The 20915-nt window shown below is 43.7% G+C and overlaps 1 protein-coding gene across 2 annotated transcripts in view; it reads left to right on the forward strand.

Annotated features, from left to right (window-relative positions):
• Positions 1–20915, forward strand: part of RTN1 (reticulon 1) — a 188006-nt gene that overhangs the window by 20756 nt on the left and 146335 nt on the right. Inside the window, exon 1 of one of the 2 annotated variants that reach the window (XM_037901165.2) lies at positions 20699–20761. The exons of the other annotated variant lie outside the window; for it this stretch is intronic. Within the exon in view, the coding sequence (XP_037757093.1) occupies positions 20725–20761 (37 nt within the window). The 5' untranslated portion in view covers positions 20699–20724. Of the gene's footprint in view, positions 1–20698; positions 20762–20915 lie in introns of those variants that run through there. 2 annotated transcript variants of the gene reach the window in all.

Genomic DNA, 20915 nt, shown 5'->3' on the forward strand with positions numbered 1-20915 from the left:
AGTACATTGCAGAGTGTATATCTTAGACTATGAAAGTTTTATCATGGGAAGTGAAAAACAGGTGTATGATAGTTTGGTTGCTTATTTGGCTCTGGCTTCAGTCTGAAGTTTTATTTCATTGATATCACCTTTCTTTGACAGGGTAACAAGCCTTGTGGGTGAGGGAAAGCAGTAGATGTGGTATATCTTGACTTTAGTAAGGCTTTTGGTACAATCTCGCATGACTTTCTCATAAACAAACTAGCGAAATACAACCTAGAGGGAGCTACTGTAAGGTGGGTGCATAATTGTTTGGAAAACCATTCCCAGAGAGTAGTTATCAATGGTTCACAGTGAAGCTGGAAGGGCATATGAAGTGGGGTCCTGCAGGGATCAGTTTTGGGTCCAGTTTTGTTCAATATCTTCATCAATGATTTAGATAATGGCATAGAGAGTACTCTTACAAAGTCTGTGGATGATACCAAGCTGGGAGGGGTTGCAAGTGCTTTGGAGGATAGGATTAAAATTGAAAAATTTCTGGACAAACTGGAGAAATGGTCTGAAGTAAACAGGATGAAATTCAAGAAGGACAAATGCAAAGTACTCCACTTAGGAAGGAACAATCAGTTGCACACATACACAATGGGAAATGACTGCCTAGGAAGGAGTACTGCGGAAAGGGCTCTGGAGGTCATAGTGGATCACAAGCTAAATATGAGTCAACAGTGTAACATGGTTGGGGAAAAAAGCAAACATAGTTCTGGGATGTATTAGCAGGAGTATTGTAAGCAAGACACAAGAAGTAATTCTTCTGCTCTACTCCACACTGATATGGCCTCAGCTGGAGTATTGTGTCCAGTTCTGGGTGCCACATTTCAGGAAATTGTGGACGAAGTGGAGAAAGTCCAGAGAAGAGCAACAAAATGATGAATGGTCTAGAAAACATGACCTGTGAGGGAAGATTGAAAAAAAATGGATTTGTTTAGTCTGGAAAAGAGAAGACTGGAGGGGGGACATGATAACAGTTTTCAAGTACAATAAAGGTTGTTACAAGGAGTTGTTATAATTGTTCCCATTAACCTCTGAGAATAGGACAAGAAGCAATAGGCTTAAATTGCAGCAAGGAAGGTTTAGGTTGGACATTAGGAAAAACTTCCTAACTGTCAGAATGGTTAAGCATTGGAATAAATTGCCTAGGGAGGTTGTGGAATCTCCATCATTGGAGATTTTTAAGAGCAGGTTAGACAAACATCTATCGGAGATGGTCTAGATAATACTTAGTCCTACCATGAATGCCGGGGCTTGGACTAGATGACCTCTTGAGGTGCCTTCCAGTCCTATGATTCTATAATATATCTCTTGTATATTCAGTTTTGCTCTTGGGTGAGGTGCAGCTTACTCTGCACTTAGTTTTACTCTGCTATAACCACACAAGGTGTTTCAACTCTGCTAATTGCTTAAAGGCTAGGATCTTCTGCCATCCTCTAGATTCTTTCTTGCATGCAGCAGCAGCAATGTGGAATCTGCAATTGCAAAAGATCACAGAGAGAAAAGACTGAAGTAATGTTAGCAGATACAGTAGGCTTGATGCCATGACTGCAATCAAGAAGAATCTTGTTTGTTAAATTGAATTTGGTAGAGAACGGAGCATTCAGTCCTGAAGTCCACTTATGAAGGATTCAACACAATGGAATTAAGAATTCAAAATGACCATGACAAATTGGAGAATTGGTCTGAAATCAACACAATGAAATTCAATAAAGACGAGTACAAAGTACATCACTTAAGAAGGAAAAATCAAATGCACAACTACAAAACGGGGAATAACTGGCTTGGTGGTAGTACTGCTGAAGAAGATCAGGCAGTTTTAGTGCATCACAAATTGAATGTACGTCAACAATGTGACACAGCTGTGAAAAAGGCTCATATCATTCTGGGGTGTTTTAACGGAATTGACATGGGTGGTAATTGTCTACTTGGCACTGACGAGGCCTCTGCTTGAGTACTGTGTCCAATTCTGGGTACCGCACTTTAGGAATGATGTGGACAAAATGGAGAGAGTCCAGAGGAGAGCAACAAAAGTGATAAAAGGTTTAGAAGACCTGAGCTATGAGGAAAGGTTAAAAAAACTGGACATGTTTACTCTTGTGAAAAGAAGATGGGGTGGGGGGACTGGACCTGATAACAGTCTTCAAAAATGTTAAGATCTGTTATAAAAAGGAATGTGATCAATTGTTCTTCATGTCCACTGAAGGTAGGAGAAGTAATAGGCTTAATCTGCAGCAAGGGAGATTTAGGTTAGAGATTAAGAAAAACTTTCTAACTATAAGGGTAGTTAAGCTCTGGAATAGGCTTCTACGGGAGGCTGGGGAACCCCCATCATTGGAGGTTTTTAAGAACAGGTTGGACAAACACCTGTCAGAGATGATCTAGGTTTACTTGGTTCTGCCTCTGCGCAGGGGGCTGGACTAGATGAGTCCTCCAGGCCCTTCTACAGAAGCCTCACTGGGACAGCCATCTTGGAAGCTAGAGAGACCTGGTCCTCCAAGGCCTAGAAGGGCTAGCAACAGCCAATCAGAGTCCAGTAGGCTCAGATAAAAGGAACTGCCTGGCCTTAGCAGGCCAGTCCCTGGCTAGGAGCAGAGGTGTGAAGGAGGGGGTTCTGCTATGGCTAATGGAGTCCATCAGGTAGCCAGAGTTTGACTGGCTGAATTTACACAGCTGAGATTGCAGAGAAAAGAATCTGAGGAGGTTGGCCCTGAGCTAGGGCTGGAGATAAAAGGGCCCAGCAGGATGAGGCCCAGGGAAGTAACAGCAAAGGGTTGAAGAATTTGGCTGCTGTGGGTAGGGTCCCTGGGCTGGAATCCGCAGCAGTGGGTGGGCCCAGGTTCCCTGACAGAGAAGGGGTTCATTTGGACTGTGTGGCTGGGCCAAATGGTCAAGCCATGGAAGACCCACCAGGCTCAGCCTGCAGGGGGAACTAGGAGTGAGAGGAGAATGGGGTACTGTGCCCTGCTGCTTGGATCTGCTCAAGAGGTGAGTGCCCCTTTCAGGGGTATTCTATTCTATTAAATGATGCATTGAAGAACCAATAATACCTGGATGTGAAAAAGTCTGTGGGGGCTGTTTGGCTAGGATATTTTTCTACCTGGCAAGACTGTGATTGTGCTGTGGAGTATAGACATAGTTTCTGTTGCAGCACAGACTTCACCAAGCTAGGTAGTAGGGCTATCAAACAATTAAAAAAGTAATTGCTGTTTTAATCACACTGTTAAACAATAATAGAATACCATTTATTTAAATATTTTGGATGGTTTTCTACATTTTCTAATATATTGATTTCAATTACAACACAGATACAATGTGTACAATGCTCACTTTATATTTTTATTACAAATATTTGCCCTGTAAAAAAGATAAAAGAAATTGTATTTTTCAATTCACCTCATACAAGTACTGTATTGTGAAAATGCAACTTGCAAATGTAGAATTTTTTAACATAACTGCACTCAAAACAATGTAAAACTTTAGAGGCTACAAGTCCACTTAGTCCTACTTCTTGTTCAGCCAATCGCTTAGACAAACAAGTTTGTTTACATTTGTGGGAGATAATACTTTCCGCTTCTTATTTACAGTGTTACCTGAGAACAGGCATTTGCATGGCACTGTTGTAGCTGGTGTTGCAGGGTATTTACGTTCCAGATATGCTCAATGTTCGTATGCCCCTTCATGCAAATATCTGTAATAAAAAATAATATAAAGTGATCACTGTATACTTTGTATTCTGTATTGTAATTTGAAATCAATATATTTGAAAATGTAGAAAACTATCCACAAATATTTTTGATAAATTTAAATTGGTATTTTATTATTGTTTAACAGTGCGATTAAAACTGTGATTAATCATGATTCATTTTTTCTATTGAGTTAATTTGTTTTGAATTAATTGCTTGAGTTAACTGATTAAACAGACAGTAATTTTGTAATTCGGCAGTGATCTGTTGGAAGGTCATCCTGCTGATCTCAGGCATTTCTTGGATGATTTTCCTTAGTCGTTTTACTGGTGAGGTTATGTTATTAACAGTTGTTGCTGATCTTTAACTCTTCAGTGATAAGTCTGGCCACAACTCTTTGAACTGTAAACCTGATAAAGGGTAAATTGTTTGTAAAGACAACAACTTGCTTTGTATTGAAGTTCTTCCACTGGGGCTTGTTGTTGTCCAACAGGAATTACAGATCAGGTAAGAAGAGAACAAAGAAATAGCCGCTGAAAATCTTCGACTAAAATATTAAAGTTCACCTCTCAGCTGAGCTATGTTAGTGAAGAGGGGCTCCCTAGAGTCCTAGGAGCAAACCGATACTGTAAATGAGGGGTTAAATAATAATGACACTTTAGCAAAACACCTGGCAGAAGCAGTGTCAGTGGGTTGTTTCCTTATTGATGATAGACTAGCATTTTTGAGTGAAATATTAAGGCCCAGTTTTCAAGCTTGAGTTCTGTATCTAAGCACCTAAAATGTAAGCATCAGAATAAGGCCTCAAATGGAATTTAAGCACATGCTTAAAATTAGACATGTGCTGGAGTACATTGCTGACTCAGCGCTAAAGTAGCCTGGTTTTAGAGATGCTGGGAACCGATAGGCCAAATCAGTGGGCTCTGTGGGTGCCCAGCACCTTTGAAAATCAGGTTTTATTGAGAGGCTTAACTTTAGACACCCATATTCAGAAAGTGTTGGCTTAGGTTCCTACATAGCAATATTTCCCTTGCTGTGTTGGTACCCGAATGACATTGACTAGGATCATCCTTGTCAGTTTCGCCTTGTTACTGACACTGCAGTGAAAGCTTGCTGCTCAGAGCTGACTCTCCCATCAATCCTGAGTCCATGTCTGGTATTGCAGAGACCTGTCAGTTTCTCAGCTGCTTGTGCTTTAGAGACAGATGAGAAAGAGTGGGGAAAGGTACAGAGTAAGTGGGGAGAGATGGAAAATAACACACTTCCTGTATTGGAAGGTTTTATTGATCAAATGTTTGCAGCCACAGACATTACTTTCTACCAGCAACCGTTATTGTAAGGCCAGGAGATATTCCAATTTTTTAAAAATGATCTTCTATACCATTTTGATTTGGCTTGGGGATAACATTGTTTTCGACTTTGGCAAGGAAACATTCATTCCGTATAACCACAAAAAGCAACAATTCACAATAAATGTATTTTCCAAATAATGCATTCCCAAAATCAATGTCTTCAGACTAATGTTAAAAAATATTCTTTAGAACATCTGATAATTCAGTACATATTAAGTGGCAGGAGAACTATACTTACTTTGTTGTTCCCATCAGCCTTGGAATTTAAATTGTTAATCCTATGTGGTACTTAATGGTCAATAACAGTTTGAGATGGCTGGCCTGATGCAGGAGCCTCATGTGCTGGGCTGTCCTACAAAAACGTGGTTTCAGAGGGATTTGAGGGGGTTCCTAACCTTCTGCCATTGCCTACTGGTTGTCATGGGACAATAATAAAGAAGTGTCCCTACACAGTGAGCAGAGAACTTCATTAGAATAAGGAAACAACAATGTCCCTAGCACTACTCTGTGTCACCTTCTCTGCTTCTCTGCAGAGTTTCTGTCTAAAACCCCACCTGCCTGCCTGTCTGCTGCAGAGCTAAAGGAACGCTACACATTTTCCAACCTGCATGATAGTGCAGACTAAAACATACAATCGTTGTGCAGTAAACGATCCATGGGGACCCTGCTGGTGTACACTAGAAGTTCTCTTGGGCACATTAACACAGTACTGTTTGAAACAGGATGACATGAACGTGCACGAGGGAACTTCTAGTGCACGCCAGCAGGGTCCACGTAGTCCAGTTAGAGCACGACACACTAGTGTGGACTAAAGTTTATACCCCTCTGGTGTGGATCAAAGCACCATGTAGACAAGCCCCCCGTGCAGTTACTTGTGTAAATTGGAGGAGAATGAGGCCCTTGTGCAGAAACGTCCCTCTCTCTGGGATCAAAAAAGAACTAGATAAGGTTATGGAGGACAGGTCCATCAATTGCTATTCGCCAAGATGGTCAGGGATGCAACCCCATGTTTCGGGTGTCCCTAAGCCTCTGACTTCCAGAAGCTCTGACACTGGCTGCAGTCAGAAGACAGGATACTGGGCTAGATGGATCATTGGTCTGACCCAGTATGGCCATTCTTAGGTTCTTAACGCTGCCCATCATCTCAAGAGAGTTCAAACTGACACCCTGAATGATTTATTTCCAAGATAGAAGGAAAAGAAATAATAATGGTTGTGAGGGGGTGGGCACAGAGAGCCCCTGGAAGGAGGGAAGGGGTTGGTGGGCTTGCAGGGAGTCCCTAAAATAGAGCAGGATTTGGAGTAGGGGCTGCAGAGTGCCATTTAGAATTGGGGAGCCTACAAGTCCACTCAGTCCTACTTCTTGTTCAGCAATTTTTGTGCCTGACCATCTTCTCCCCATCTGAGATGCCTGCCCCCCATGAACCCCTACTCCCTCCAAATGTTGAGTCAGTGGCTCTGTGACCTGGCATGTGAGGTGGCAGTATCACTCATTTTTGGCCTGGCCAAAAGAAGTGGTCAAGCAATGGCCTGGGTGGCCTCTTTGGCCTGTGGGTCAGGAAGGTGGCACACAGGGAGCTTGTGGGGAGGAATGGAGGAACACAAGGAGCTCCACTGTGTACAATGCACTTGGCCTTGAGGCGGAAGCAACAAAGTGTGCACCTTCTGGTGTAAAACTGAATTCACAAATGCCATTTTCCAGAACTCAAGCTAGACTCACAGGTCCTTAACTTCCCAATATAGCCTACCCAAAATACAATCTGCAGAGTCATTTATCTGCACAAAACAGAATTCTTTCTAATGTACAAACCCCGGGAGTCCCTAAATAGGGTGGAATGAAGCAAGAAGACCTATTCTAACTATAAATAAAACACTGTTGTATTTTAAATCCCCAAGTACATTTTGGAGGGAGGGTTATATAAAAAGGAGAAGTTTTTTTGGAGGGTATTTACAGGCTCTGTGTTCACTAGGCTGCAGCTCCTTTAGATTCCTTTGAAAATCCCAGTGGGATTTCTTTTATTGGGCAAGACAAAAAGTCTTTTCGCCACCATACGTAGAACAAGGCCTTGCTTTGAAGACCAAGGGAAAGACCTCGGGCCAGATCCTCAGCTGGTGTAAATTGGTGTCAATTCCCTCACTTTGGAAGGAAAACAAATGCAGGTCTGTACCACGCTCCCAGCAGCCTCTGTATGATCTTGTGCTTTGCAGAAAGCTGCAAAAGAAGCCATCTCTGCCTGATGCTTTGTCCTGTATGAGACTAGGCCTGGGGTTCAGTAGCTGATACTCTGTTGACTTTTCACTGATAAATTCCCCTCTCCACATTAGAAAATATTTGGCAGCTACTCGGGAAGTCTTTGGTTTCCCCTTTGTTTTCTTTGGTTTGGAGGTGTAGAAATCGGTACCAGTACACTAAAGACTTTATTCATTTCACACTGTTTACAAGCCACTCTGCTTCGTGACCTGTAGCAGTAGAAGATTAATCTGGCGTTGACCTTTCTCTAATCTGCAAATTGAAAAAATTGTCCTCTATCCCTTCGTTATGAAACTGTGATTACACCAGCTAGGATAAAAATCTGAACACACTCAGCCTTCCGGGATAAGCTCATCACCAGCTGGGAGCAGATGTACGATTAGCCAGGAGCATTTTGGGGGGATGTTTCACCTTTTTCTGAAGCTCTTGTGAAATCCACAGTTGGAGACAGGATGCTGGACCGACCAGTGATCTGTTATGTTGCCAGTAGACAGAGCCATTTCCAGTCCAGTTCTCTAATATCAGTAGTTGGTGCACCATCTCCAGGGCACTTCCAAAGTGATGCAACGTGCAATTTTTTGCAGGCTATCTCTGTCATTTGAGGTGGTCCCAGCTGCAAATGACCACGTAACTTTGCTTCTGCTGAAGACTGAAATAAGCATGGAGAAGGTTCCTTACCTCCTCCCAACCCACTGCTGGCAATGTCTTTGGTGGGGGGATTGTTCTACCTGCAGGTCAGACACACTGTGGCAGAGGTACCCTTAGCCCCTTCCTGGCGTCTTCCTCATGGTTTGCTGGCCACAGCTATTACACAGCCCTCCTCTCCATCAGCTCTTTTATAGACAGTACTTTCTGACACAGAGAAAATACCTTTCTGATTCCTCCCCAGAACTGATTGCACTTTTTCATCTGTCTCTTGGGGGAAAGTGCAAAGGGCGCTGTCTGCTGTGACCGTGCTCAATATGCAGAGGGGCAAAGAAGACAATGAACGAGAAGATTTCTTAAACAAACAAGAGAGCTTTCCCCTCCAGTGCTAGAATAGCAGAGATTCAACACAAGAGTGCAATCTGGGGGAAAGAAAAGAGTCTGAGAGGTATGGGAATATAACTACAGTTTATAGGCCAGATCCTCAGCTACGTGGGAGCTATGCCAATTTACACCCTCTGAGGATCTGGCCCCATAGGTACAGTGTGTTACACTCTGAATCAGTAAGTAGCCTACCAAATAATAAAACCCAATCCACATCCTATACAGAGCCCTGTCCCCTGCCAGGAGTGGCCTCACCTGAAAGTATTTGGTCCTGAGCCAGATGTTGGAAATTCTGATGGTGACGTGACCAGGCTCCGTTTTGTCTATGTTCTTGTGTTGTCTGTCCAAAATCAGCTAAAGGGGCACTGAACTGCAAGGTAAATACTTAAAAATAAAGGGGCCCATCTGATGAATGGGGGGAGGGATAGCTCAGTGGTTTGAGCATTGGCCTGATAAACCTAGGTTTGTGAGTTCAATCCTTGAGGGGGCCATTTAGGGATCTGGACCAAAAATTGGGGATTGGTCCTGCTTTGAGCAGGGGGTTGGACTAGATGGCCTCCTGAGGTCCCTTCTAACCCTGATATTCTATGATTTCAGAACCTTCTCATATCTTTCCTGCGGCTGTTGTCAGCCCAGGATTCAGCCTCTTGTGAAATATTCCCAGTCCCCCAGAAATAGGGTGACCAGATGTCCCGATTTTATAGGAAGAGTCCCGATATCTGGGTCTTTGTCTTATATAGGTGCCTATTCCTCCCCTCCCACGTCCCGATTTTTCACACTTTCTGTCTGATCACCCTACCTAGAAATGACCTCAGTCTTCTGGGGATGGAGGAGAGAAGGAAATTGGGACCAATGACCTTTGTGTGTTCCTTTGTCTTCCTCTACTAGGGTCTGGGACATTTCTAGACAGTGATGAGGGTGTGGCTGACAGAGGTGCATCTTTTAGCTTAGGCAGTAAGCATATCCTTAGGTCCCAGGTTCTCAGTCCCCTCTGCTGACAACCCTCCTAAGGGTGCAGCGTTACAAGCAGTGGCTCGTATGGTGATTGAACCCAGGACCTTCAGTGGGCGTGGGTTACACAAGCAGTGTGAGGGGGAAAAACCCTTTTTGTGTCATGAGCAGTAAAAGGCACAAACCAAACATGCTTTCTTGCCACGCTGCTGTTGGCACTCTTTTTGTTTGATCGTTTGCTTTGCAGGTCACCTTTAAAAGGGTAAAATTGTTGACAAGAATGGCTGCTCCATTATTCTCAGGAGCCATGTTAGTGTCTGATTCCCCTCGTTATGGTCTCATAGCTAAAGAAGCATTGATGTCGTCTGAAGCTGGAGTTTTAGACCTGCAAGTAGCTCCATGAAAATAGACCCCAGTGGGGCACCATGCAGGTGTAGAAGTCTGCGCATACAGAGCACCTTGCAGGACTGAGGCCTTAGAATTTATTCTTGGTGTGTTGTCTGACTCCCATTAAGGTTAATGGGAGGTGGGTGGTTGAATTCACTTTAGGGATCTCTTCCCTACCTTTTGTAGTGGATTTGAAATTCTTTCCCTGATGATGTTTGCTTATTATGGTAGATGAACAGTGTCTCCATGTTCGTTAGGCTCATTTCTTATTTGGTTTAAAAGTGTTTGTGTGGGGGAAGGGACTTTTCAATGTGCAACTTAACTCTGCATGAATAGGAAGAGCTTGTATGTCTCAGGGACACCATCAACTTAAAAATCACTGGATCTGGTCATAAAATGAGCCCTGACTTTTATGTTTTCAATTATTATTTTTTAATTTTTCAACCAGCTCTGAAAACGACATTCTATCTTTGGTTACTAACAGCTAAGATCACTCTAATCAAAAGAATAGAGGAAAGTGTTTTTTTTCTTGTGCATTTTGACAGCCGTTTGACTGTGCTGGGCATGTGGGAGTTCATCTGAGCCTCTGAGAGAGCCTCTGAGAGAGACTTGTTTTCCTCTCACTGTAACTTCAACCCAGAACACACTTCACTGCATGCAGATTATCTGGTCCTCTTCTTTGTCATGCTGCAGGTAGAATATTCATAAGCATCTGCTACACAGGCTGGAGTTTTCAAAGGGGCCTACTAGAATTAGACACACAACTCCCGTTGAATGTCAGTGAAAGTTGGGCACTTAACTCCTCTTGTCTACTGTGCAAATCCTGCTGCCTTTGTTCTAGGGGGTGCTGAGATGAAGGGTTCTGTGTAAACTGCATGTGTGATCCTGCTCTGAAGACCCTATCTGCACACTGAGTGCAGGGGCATCTCTGCTGAGAAAGGTATAGTTTCTTGAGCTGGTTTGAGCAGGAGTTCAGTCTGCCAGCCTAGAGAAAACAAAGTTTATTGGGATATCTGTGCATATTCGTTTGTCAGGAGAACATTTTCTGTAGGTGAAGAATCAGTGAAGTGTAGATTCCATTTATCCATCAGAGCAGATCAGTCTGACAGACCAGGCTGCTTGGGAAAGTCAGAGGAGTGACCTCATCTTTCCAGATTGTTTACAGCTTGTACAGCCTGTAAACGGCACAATTTTTTTCTTCATTAAAAGAGAATTAATTTATGCTTCCTCTTTTATCAACTCTCCACCCCTCCTCCTATAGTTGAGGGCTGTGCACTTCCTAAGGAGAAACTGCTGCTGAAGAACCATTTCCAGAATAATATGCTCATTTCATTTAATAGGTTAAATCTTTGCTATATAGGAGATTGTCTGCAAATTTTAAAAATGCTTGTTTTAGGATTAATCTGCTTGACATGTAACCTTTTAGTGTGACCTGAAACTAAAAAGTAAACTGAAGTTTTGATTAAGTCTGCCTCTTTGACCCCAGTTGAAAAGACTGATGGGGGTGGGGGTGGGGTACGATTGAGGGCTATAAAATCATGACTGGTGTGGAGGAAGTGAAGAAGGAAGTGTTTACTCCTTCTCATAACACAAGAACTAGGGGTCACCCAATGAAATTTAATAGGCAGCAGGCTTAAAACAAACAAAAGGAAGAATTTCTTCACACAACGCCCAGTCAATCTGTAGAACTCTTTGCCAGAGGATGTTGTGAAGGCCAAGACTATAACAGGGTTCAAAAAAACTAGATAAACTCAGGGTGGATAGGTCCACCGATGGCTATTAGCCAGGATGGGCAGGGATGGTGTCCTGAGCCTCTGTTTGCCAGAAGCTGGGAATGGGCAACAGGGGACGGATCGCTTGATTACCCGTTCTGTTCATTCCCTCTGGGGCACCTGGCATTGGCCACTGTCCAAAGACAGGATACTGGGCTTGATGGTCCTATGTGGCCGTTCTTATGTCCTTAGGGCCTCAGAATGAGGTGCTGCCTAGGGAACGGCAACAGGTCCCTCCCTCAGTCAGAGGGGGAGGGGCCACGAAGAAATTTTGGTTAACAAGAAAAATGGGCTATGGGGGAACCGGTCTGAGGTGCAAGAGGGAGCCAGTGGGGGACACTGAGCAGAGGCCACAGGGGTAAAATGAGCTGGATTGGTAACTCAGGGTTCCCACAGGCTCTGTCCATCCACTGCAGCGAGGTGCACCCCGTGCTACCCTGCCAGTGCTCCTGAACCCTGAGCTGAAAATCCCCTGCGAAGATGGAAGAGGCAGTTGGGTCTCCATGCCCATCCAGTTCTTGGCCTTTCACTTGCATATGGAGCCAAGTGTGTTCAGTGCTGTGTGAACAAGGCACAGTCCCTATCTCAAGAAGCTTATGATTGAAGCTTCTGCCCAGAGCACTAGTCTCAACTGCTATGGTGGTTTGTGTGTATGGGAATACATATACCTGTCCACTGGACTGAGAGGATGGTCTCCACGCATGCCAACAAATGGCCACTGGATGATAAAGGAGGCTCTGATGTCTTCTGATCTGGGCCCGGTTCAGAAGAGCAACCGGCAGATGTGTCTTTATAGCCTGTATCTCGAGTGTAACTAACCCCTGCAGCATCCATTCCTCTTTATACACCAAACATCCTTCATGCCCCATCTCTGAGTCCTTAGGAGGAATGAAGCCCTTAGTTTCGCCCTGGTTCTGTGACATCCCAGGGAGGATGGGCGCGTGTGCACATGTATGGGAATGTTTGCTCTTTCATTGCTGAGCCTTCATGAAATGCGGCTACCGTTTTGGGCAGCAACTCCAAGGGGTTTGGAGGAGTTGGTTTTTTAATATATTTTTTTCCACAAGAAATGGAACCGAGGACCCAGTCCTGTTCTCCCTACTCACATGAATAACTCTAATGGAGTAAGGTGATGGAAGCTTAGCCCGTGCACTGTTCCAAAGCTCAGTACAGTCAGTGGGATTTCTCATGAGAAAGATTTCAGCCCTGACTTGAAGTCAATGGGGCTGCATGGGGCTTTAAGTCAGGGCAGAATTTGACCCAACGTCTATTAGTTGGCACTAATCTTTCACCTGTTTCCCTAATGCTTGAATGCCAGGAAGAATCTGGCCCTAATACTCCAGGGCAGGATGGGCAGGGCACCAGAATTGTTTCATTACGGACCTGGGACGACTTTGTAGGTCAGGCACAGAAGCTTTTTAGCTGTGAGACCTGGTGGAACTGCTGCCACTGGAGTGCAGAGGCATCCCTACTCCCTGTGGAGGCACATGGCACCAAGAAAATGGGGCGTGGCTCCCTCCTCCCCCCTGCTTACAGGTGAGGGGTAATTTCCACCTGCAAGAGGTGTAGAAACAGGTGTGCTGCCTCTCCTCACGGGGGAGTTCCCACAGGCATTCTACTTCTCCTAGGCAGCGTGGCTCCTGGCGCTCCCTCTGGGATAGTGCAGCTGCCCGCTGCCCCTTACAATGAGCATGTCAAACCCTTTGTTCTGGGCTAGTGTTAGAACTTCTTCTGGCTCTGTAGTCAGCAGGAAAGTGAACTTCTGTTGCCAGATGCTGAGCTGTGGAAGAGCCACAGCCTTTCGTGACTGGGCAGGGGAGAAAAAGGCTAGTTAGATGCCCAGACTGAGATTGTCAGAGTTGTCTAGGGGATTTAGGCGCATGTCTTGCATTAATTTTAATTCCATTACAATTAATGGAAGATAAGCTTCTAACCCTAATGGAAGAAATGTAGCTAAATTCATTAGCCTGTTTTGGAAAATCTAGACAGGGGTCAGCTCATAAGGGTAAAGCCTGTGGCAGGCCAGGCTGGTTTGTTTGTCTGTAGCATCCACAGGCACAGAGCCCCGCAGCTCCCACGAGCTGCGTTTTGCCGTTCCCAGCCAATGGGAGCTGTGGGAAGCAGTGGCTAGCATGTCCCTCAGCCCGCGCTACTTCCCACAGCTCCCATTGGCTGGGAACGGTGAACTGTGGCCAGTGGGAGCTGCTGGGCTCCATGCCTGCGGATGCTCCAGATAAACAAACCAGCCTGGCTGCCAGCAGCTTTACCCTGATGGGCCGGGTGCCAAAGGTTGCCGACCCCTGATCTAGACTCTGGGCTTTGATTTTTCTACTCTGCCCCTCCATTTGGGTAGAGCCAGGAGACTTTCCTGTAAGTTTTCTCCTGTAGAGAGATGATGTCCCAAGGGCTACTATGACTGGAGTCCCACGGGAGCCAACTGAGGTCACTCAGTTAGGGTAAACTGCAAAGAATGGGGCAGACAATCCCCAAAGCTGGTGGATATTCCAATACTTAGATTTACCAAGCCAGCACAAAACAGCTTCTACAATACCTCACTGGTTACCCAGAAGCCAACAACACAATTCCCTTAACATAACCCAGCCTCAGGTCTCCACCCAGACACCCAGGTCAAATATGATGAGGATTACAGAAAATCATATTCATCATATAAAAAAGTTGTACCAATCCCAAAGGATAGGACACATTACCTTCCAGGTTAATGAATATTCCAGATCTTACGCAAATGCATGCTTACAGCCAATTCTTATTAATGAAACTAAAATTTATTTTAAAAGAAAAGAGCATATTGGTTCAAAGATCAATATACATACAGACATGAGTACAATCTTGAAATTCAGATTCATAGCAGAGATAGTCCATAGGTATATTCAGGGTGTTCCATTTTAGGACTGGGGTCTCAATCTTGCAACTCAAACTTCCCCTGATGAAGCTTAAGCAGTTCTGAGATGACAGGATCAGGACCCAAGGGTCTTTTAATACACTTTTTAGTAACCACTTGACCAGATGGTCCTGGGCAAACAATAGGCCTTTGATGTAACCTTCTTTTTTCCCAAACCTCAATGGTAATTAACTACATGAATTAACATAAGGCAATTTATCCATTCGGCAGTCTATCACAAACTTTAAAGAGACATATAGACAATGAAATTATTCCACCCAAGATTCATCTAAATGTTTATATTCCCTTTTGATCTCTGAATCAACAGCTATAGTGACAGACAGGAACTGTCTGGTTACATGGCTAACATTTAACAGGATGGGTACATACATACAATTAGCATTACCTCTGATTTCTAACAATACAGGTTTGCATTTCAAAGTTCTAGCCTACCTAGCAAGGAATGGCCATAATTACCACGTCTAGCATGTCTCTAAGGTTGACTGTAGGTCAGTTAGCCTGCAGGATGCTTAACCCTTTCTTACCATGTGTCATACTTCGTATAAGATTCGTTGCAGTTATATAACAGTGGTAGCAACAATGATTTGCATGATTATATTTTAATTAGATAATGTCACAGCTACTCTGAACATTCTTGGAGTCAGCTGTCTACTCACAGGGAAGCTTTTTAGGATTGTTTGACAGCATGCCCAGTGAGAAACACCAAACCCCTGATTTTTCTAAACTGGGACTGCATGCAACTGGGCTTGCAAAAATTCATGTGTAATTGTGTGCCTAACTTACACTTCCATTTACTGCAGTTACATGTACACATGGGGTAACAGTACACCCCCATGGCCAGTTAGGTGCAAAACTAGTTATTTCAATGGGCAATTTGCCTAGTATGTATGGGTAATTGCATGCATAAATTACACATAAAGGTGTATGAATAATTCTTGCACATGGACAGTTTATAAAATGAGTCCCACAATATAATGCAACATCAGGAAAGAAATACTGTAACATTTCAAGTTCAAAAAAGTGTAATTGGGGCTCACTTGAGTAAGAGAACTGTACCCCCAACAAAACTAAACAGAGAAATAAAATGAGTGGCAGCATGTCTCTGTGATGAACAGAACCCACGGAATCCACCCCCTTATGTAATTGTGTGTTTCTTCAATTCCAAATACAGAGAAACTCAAACTTGGATAACATGTCTCTTGCTAGTTGGTTCATCTGTGAATTTTCCTGACAGGTAGACTATGAATAGCTCTGAGGCACTAGCAATTCATGTGTGCTTTTCAGAACACGATACTGAGTCATTTTAAAGCCACCTACTGTAGTACTTCTAAAGCTGCACGAATTATTTTAAGTGTAAGACTCCTACCCAAGAAGGAGAGAGGAATTCATGCCTTCAGTTTCTCATCTGGGTTCTAACTTGTCAAAATATAAATTTTAATATTTTTACAAATCAAGAATAAAATTGTATGCTATTCCACTATTCAAGGGTATGGACTTGAGTCTGCAAATCTGTTTGGCTGTGCTGTCTGTAACCACTGGACCAGACTCCTCCCCAGAGTCAGGAATAGAAACTAGGATCCTGACTCCCAACATTCCTTTGTCATATAGCTAATTGTTATGTAAACTACCGTCAACGAGTGTGTCACATTCCCCTCTAGAGGCTGGTCCACATAGAGACTAACATCTTGTTACTGCTACCAGTCACCCCTTCGGATAGGGGTGCTGTGGATTTAAAGATCTTGGGTTCCTATCCTGATGATGGTCCATCTGAAGGATCAATATGGTTCCGCATGATGGCATCTCTGCGTTTTCCAAGTTTGCTTTTTAAAAAAACCTAGAAAATCTCACACACAAAACGATGGCAAAAGAATGTTATTAAGGGTGCAAAGTCAAGCACCAAAAGTTAGGAAATGCCAGAATTAAGGTGGCTGTAAGGAGCTGTAACAAAAGAAGCCATTTGCAGGGCACAACCAGAAGTTTTATTAGTCCTAAAACCCCAGGAAATATGCTATATATTTTTGAGCACTATCTGCTGGCAATTTATCTATTCACTATTTACATACTTATGGACAGCTCTCATAACGTGTGCCACCTTAATTTGGCCCCCTTTTGTGTATATGTGTTATGCTATGGTCTCTAATTCCATGACCTCATGCTAGTCTACAGGACCCTGTCTCATTCAGTGCACAGGATGGATAGTGAATGAGGCAGAGGGTTGCAAGAAGAGAGAAGATGCTGGAGAGAACTAATCAGGCCCTCTCCCTGGCTCTACCACAGACTTTCTGAATGATACACTCTGATAGTCTTGCCCAGTATTTGCATTAGAGCTGATTCAAAAAATGAAAACCTATTTTTGTAAAAAGAGTGGAAGTTGTTTTCAATTCCAACTGTTCAAATTTTGGGCCATTTTTCTCTCCTGGTCTTTCAATTGTGCTAAGACAGGACCAAGTATACCATCCAAATCATCCCTAACAGGTGTTTGTCCAACCTGTTCTTAAAAGCCTCCAATGATGGAGATTCCACGCTACTCTGAAACACAACCTCACTTGAAAGGCTATTCCGGAACTAAACTATCCTGATAGAAAGTTTTTTCTAATATCTAACCTAAATCTCCCTTGCTGCAGATCAAGCCCATTACTACTTCTCCTACCTTCAGTGGACATAAAGAACAACTGATCAATGTCCTCTTTATAATAGAGCTTAACATATTTGAAGACTGTTATCAGGTCCCCCCGCCCTCAATCTTCTTTTCTCAAGACTGATCATGCCCACTTTTTTCAACCTTTCCTTATAGGTCAAGTTTTCTAAACCTTTTATCCCTTTTGTTTCTCTCCACTGGATTCTCTCCAATTTGTCTAAGTAGTTCCTAAAATGCGGTGCCCAGAATTGGACAAAACTCGAGCTGAGACCTCATCAGTGCCAAGTAGAGCAGGACAATTGCCTCCCATGACTTACATAGAATCTTAGGGTTAGAAGGAACTGCAAGAGTCATCTAGTCTAACCACCTGCCAAGATGCAGGATTTGTTGTATCTAATACAACGTTCCTATTAGTGCATCTTAGAATTGTATGCGCTTTTTTGCAGCTGCATCACATAGTTGATTCATATTCAATTTGTGATCCACTAGAACCCCTAGATCCTTTTCAGCTGTACTGCCACTTAGTCAGTTGTTCCCCACTCATTCCCGGTTGTGTAGCTGTGGATTTGATTTTTCCTTTCTAAGTGAAGTATTTTGCACTTGTCGTTACTAATTTCGACTCGTTGAATGCAGACCAGTTCTCCTATTTGTCAAGGTTGTTATCCAAATTTATCTTTTCAGTGAAGATAGAATTTTGATTTTTGTTGATTCTTTTCAAAAATAAGGCATTGCATTTTTTGTGGAAAAACAATGGCAACTGTTTTCTATAACAGGCCATTTTTAAAGGAAAATAAACCTTTTTTGGTTCAAAAACGTCGACCATCTCTAATAAACGTGAAGGTGACAAAGGCTGTACACATAACATTAATTCATAACTCTGGCATTTTCTAGCTTTTGATCACTTGACTTTGCAACCTTTTTTGTTTTTGTAACCTAGCTGTTTGGCTGTAATTGTATATGTAGGTTAAGGATGCCTCTTTAATCTAGACAGGAGTTTTATAGATTGTAGTTCATAGTCAACCCTTGATCCATGTGCTGAATTGTCCATTGTGACAGGAGGTAGTTGCAGAATAATCACTTAAATTCAAATGAGTGCTGTGGAAACCCCTGAGATAAATAATGGGCCATAGCCTCAGCTGGTGTAAACTGGCATAGCTTCATTGCCTCAGTGGAGTGGAGTACCATTCAACGGCACTAACAGTGCCAAGACGATGATGATGATGATGAAGAAACACTTATTCAGTTAATACCATAGGGGAAATGTGTTATGCTGGAATCCACCCAGTTGCTCTTCTGTTGTATAATGTATCTCTAGATCTTTAATGACCGTAAGCTGTTTTGTTTAATGAGCTCTATTTTCGTATTTCATCTATTTAGCACAGTACAATTCTCCCTGGCATAGTTCTCAGATGACTGACTCCCTATATCACCAATAAAAAGAACAGGAGGACTTGTGGCACCTTAGAGACTAACAAATTTATTTGAGCGTAAGCTTTCGTGTGTCTCTAAGGTGCCACAAGTACTCCTTTTCTTTTTGCGAATACAGACTAACATGGCTGCTACTCTGAAATGTATCACCCGTGTTACATTTAAGTACCTGGGTCGTCAGTGTCAGTCAGAAGGAGCCCAATTCTTCTTAGCTGTTAGATACAATGGAATTGCAGCCTCAGTTGGACTGACTGCAGGCCCATATCTTTGAGTGTTGTTAAAACACACTTTAGAGGGTGGAATAATTCCCTCTTTCCTTTTTTTCTTCACTACGGGCCTGATGAACGATGAGTCACCATAAGAGCGGCCCTATGTCTGCTTTGCTGAACAGGTTGGATTCGTGCATGATAGAATTAGTACCATCTCACTCATGCTTCGCTCTCAGTGTAAAATCTAGGAGTTGTCTCCCTGCAACAGGATGACTTGCCCCATGCCTGGGGCTAAGCCAACCCTGAATCTATGATGAACTCCATCAGAGTGGGATTGGGTAATTCTCTGTGAAGGGCAGCAGGGGGCTGCAGTGAAGGGGAGACGCTCAGGAAGAACCGACAGCTAGGAATGAGCAGGCTCCAGCAGAGTCCAAGGATTTGGGATCAAGACTGAAGCCAGGAAGGGCTGGGAGCAGCCTGCTAAACCAGGAGAGACCCTGGGCAAGCAAGGGAAAGCATGGAAAAGTTCTCCAGGTAAGGTGTAGGAAGAGAAATGCTTGGTTTGGGGACTTTAAGTGGGGACTTTGTGCTATTATCTGTGAATAAACCCAAACCCCAAGGATGGGTATTTGGACCTCAGAAAAAATGTATGGCATCTGTGTAAGGAGCCCTTTGAGGGAGAAATGATTAGCAGGGCAGAGGCACCCAGCTACAAGGGGTGCTCAGTAAGTGCCCACACCACTATGCTCCCTCTGAGCTTTGCAAGGAAATATCCTGGGGGAATTCCTTAAGCTGAGCCATAAATGCCTGTAACTTCCCTGAAAGCTCAAGATGAAAATTTAAAAATAGCCCAGTATTGCCAGGCACTTTTGGTTCTGGTGACAATAGCAACCACGTGAGTGTAGCCGGAGTGATTCATACCTGTCATCAGCACCCAGGGAAGATCTGCAGCTGCCTGGGTATACATTTAGGGGTCTTGGCTCTCTGTGACTTAACCTTTCATGGCTGGTTCCTGCCATGCCTTTCGGGTGTGGGAAGAACAAGGCAGTAGTCTTTGAAATGCCATAGTACAGCAACCGTCAAAGGTGATGTCCGAGGGATCTCCTTTACCCTTCTGGTACGTTAGTCAGCACTGAACCAGTTAGTGGGAGTTACCTAGGTGCACACAGGGGAAAGCAGACATCTTAACCTCTGCCTTTATTCTTAAATTACAATGGGCCAAACCCTGCCCGCTTTACTCGAGGCTTTTGGCCCATTTTCTGTAACTAGTGCTGATTATATAACCCTTTTGCTTCTTACTCCTCTGACATGGGGGGCTGCAGTCGCAACTTTGTTCCCAAACTTAAAAATGGGGTTGATAGACTTGGATCCACATACTATTAAAAAAGCACCAACAAACAGGCTGCAGCAGTTCTCATGGAATGAATCCGACTGAAGGCTTTTATGACATCCCAACCCACTCGGGTGCTGCTTTTGGTCTCTAATATTACAGAGCTCCACCGCAGAACGAGTCTCTTGTTAAGTTGCGGCAGTCAGTGGAGTTGAAGGATATGGCAAACCCCCAGTTATAAGATAATGGCACCCAGGATCCTCACAGAGCAGCCCAGACAAGTGGGGTTGCTCCTATCTCCGCTGGCATGACAGACATACAGACAGACCTTGTCTTCCTCCCAAACTCTTATCTCATACCATGGATGGGGGAAACTAAGAAAAGAACAAAGGAGAGGAAGGAGAAAAGATTTTCTGCTGTTTAGGGCTGGAGGGGTGTTAGAGGAAGGAAAAGCTCCCTTCATAGACTTAAGGCTAGAAGGGACTGTTCTCATCCTCTAATCTGACCTCCTTCATAAAACAGGCTAGAGAAGATCACCAAATGGTTCCTGCATCAAGCCATAACTACCCTGGAAGTGAGCATGTGTGGGGGGGAGAGGATGAGGGGGTGGAGCTACAGGCTCACTTCTGCAGCCCTTCTGAGGCTCTAATATTTTTTAAATCAATGTTTTTCCCCTAGTTCGTGTGGTGCTGCAGTCTTGTCACGTGTTTAATCCTAGTAGTAATTCACCCTCTGCTCTTCAAGCATGCATGGACTAATCCTCACAGCTGCCCTGAGTAGCAGTAAGTAAATCTTATTTCCAATTTTTCAGTTAAGTGACTTGCCCAGCGCTAGAGAGAGTCGGATGCAGTCAGGGGTAGTTCCCAAGAGTTTGCAGCTCACTGTCGTGTGTGTTAAGACCCTGAAACAGAGTCTTTCTTTCTTCCGCACCACACA

The sequence above is a fragment of the Chelonia mydas genome, chromosome 6 (genome assembly GCF_015237465.2).
Source record: "Chelonia mydas isolate rCheMyd1 chromosome 6, rCheMyd1.pri.v2, whole genome shotgun sequence".
NCBI classification, from domain to species: domain Eukaryota; kingdom Metazoa; phylum Chordata; order Testudines; family Cheloniidae; genus Chelonia; species Chelonia mydas.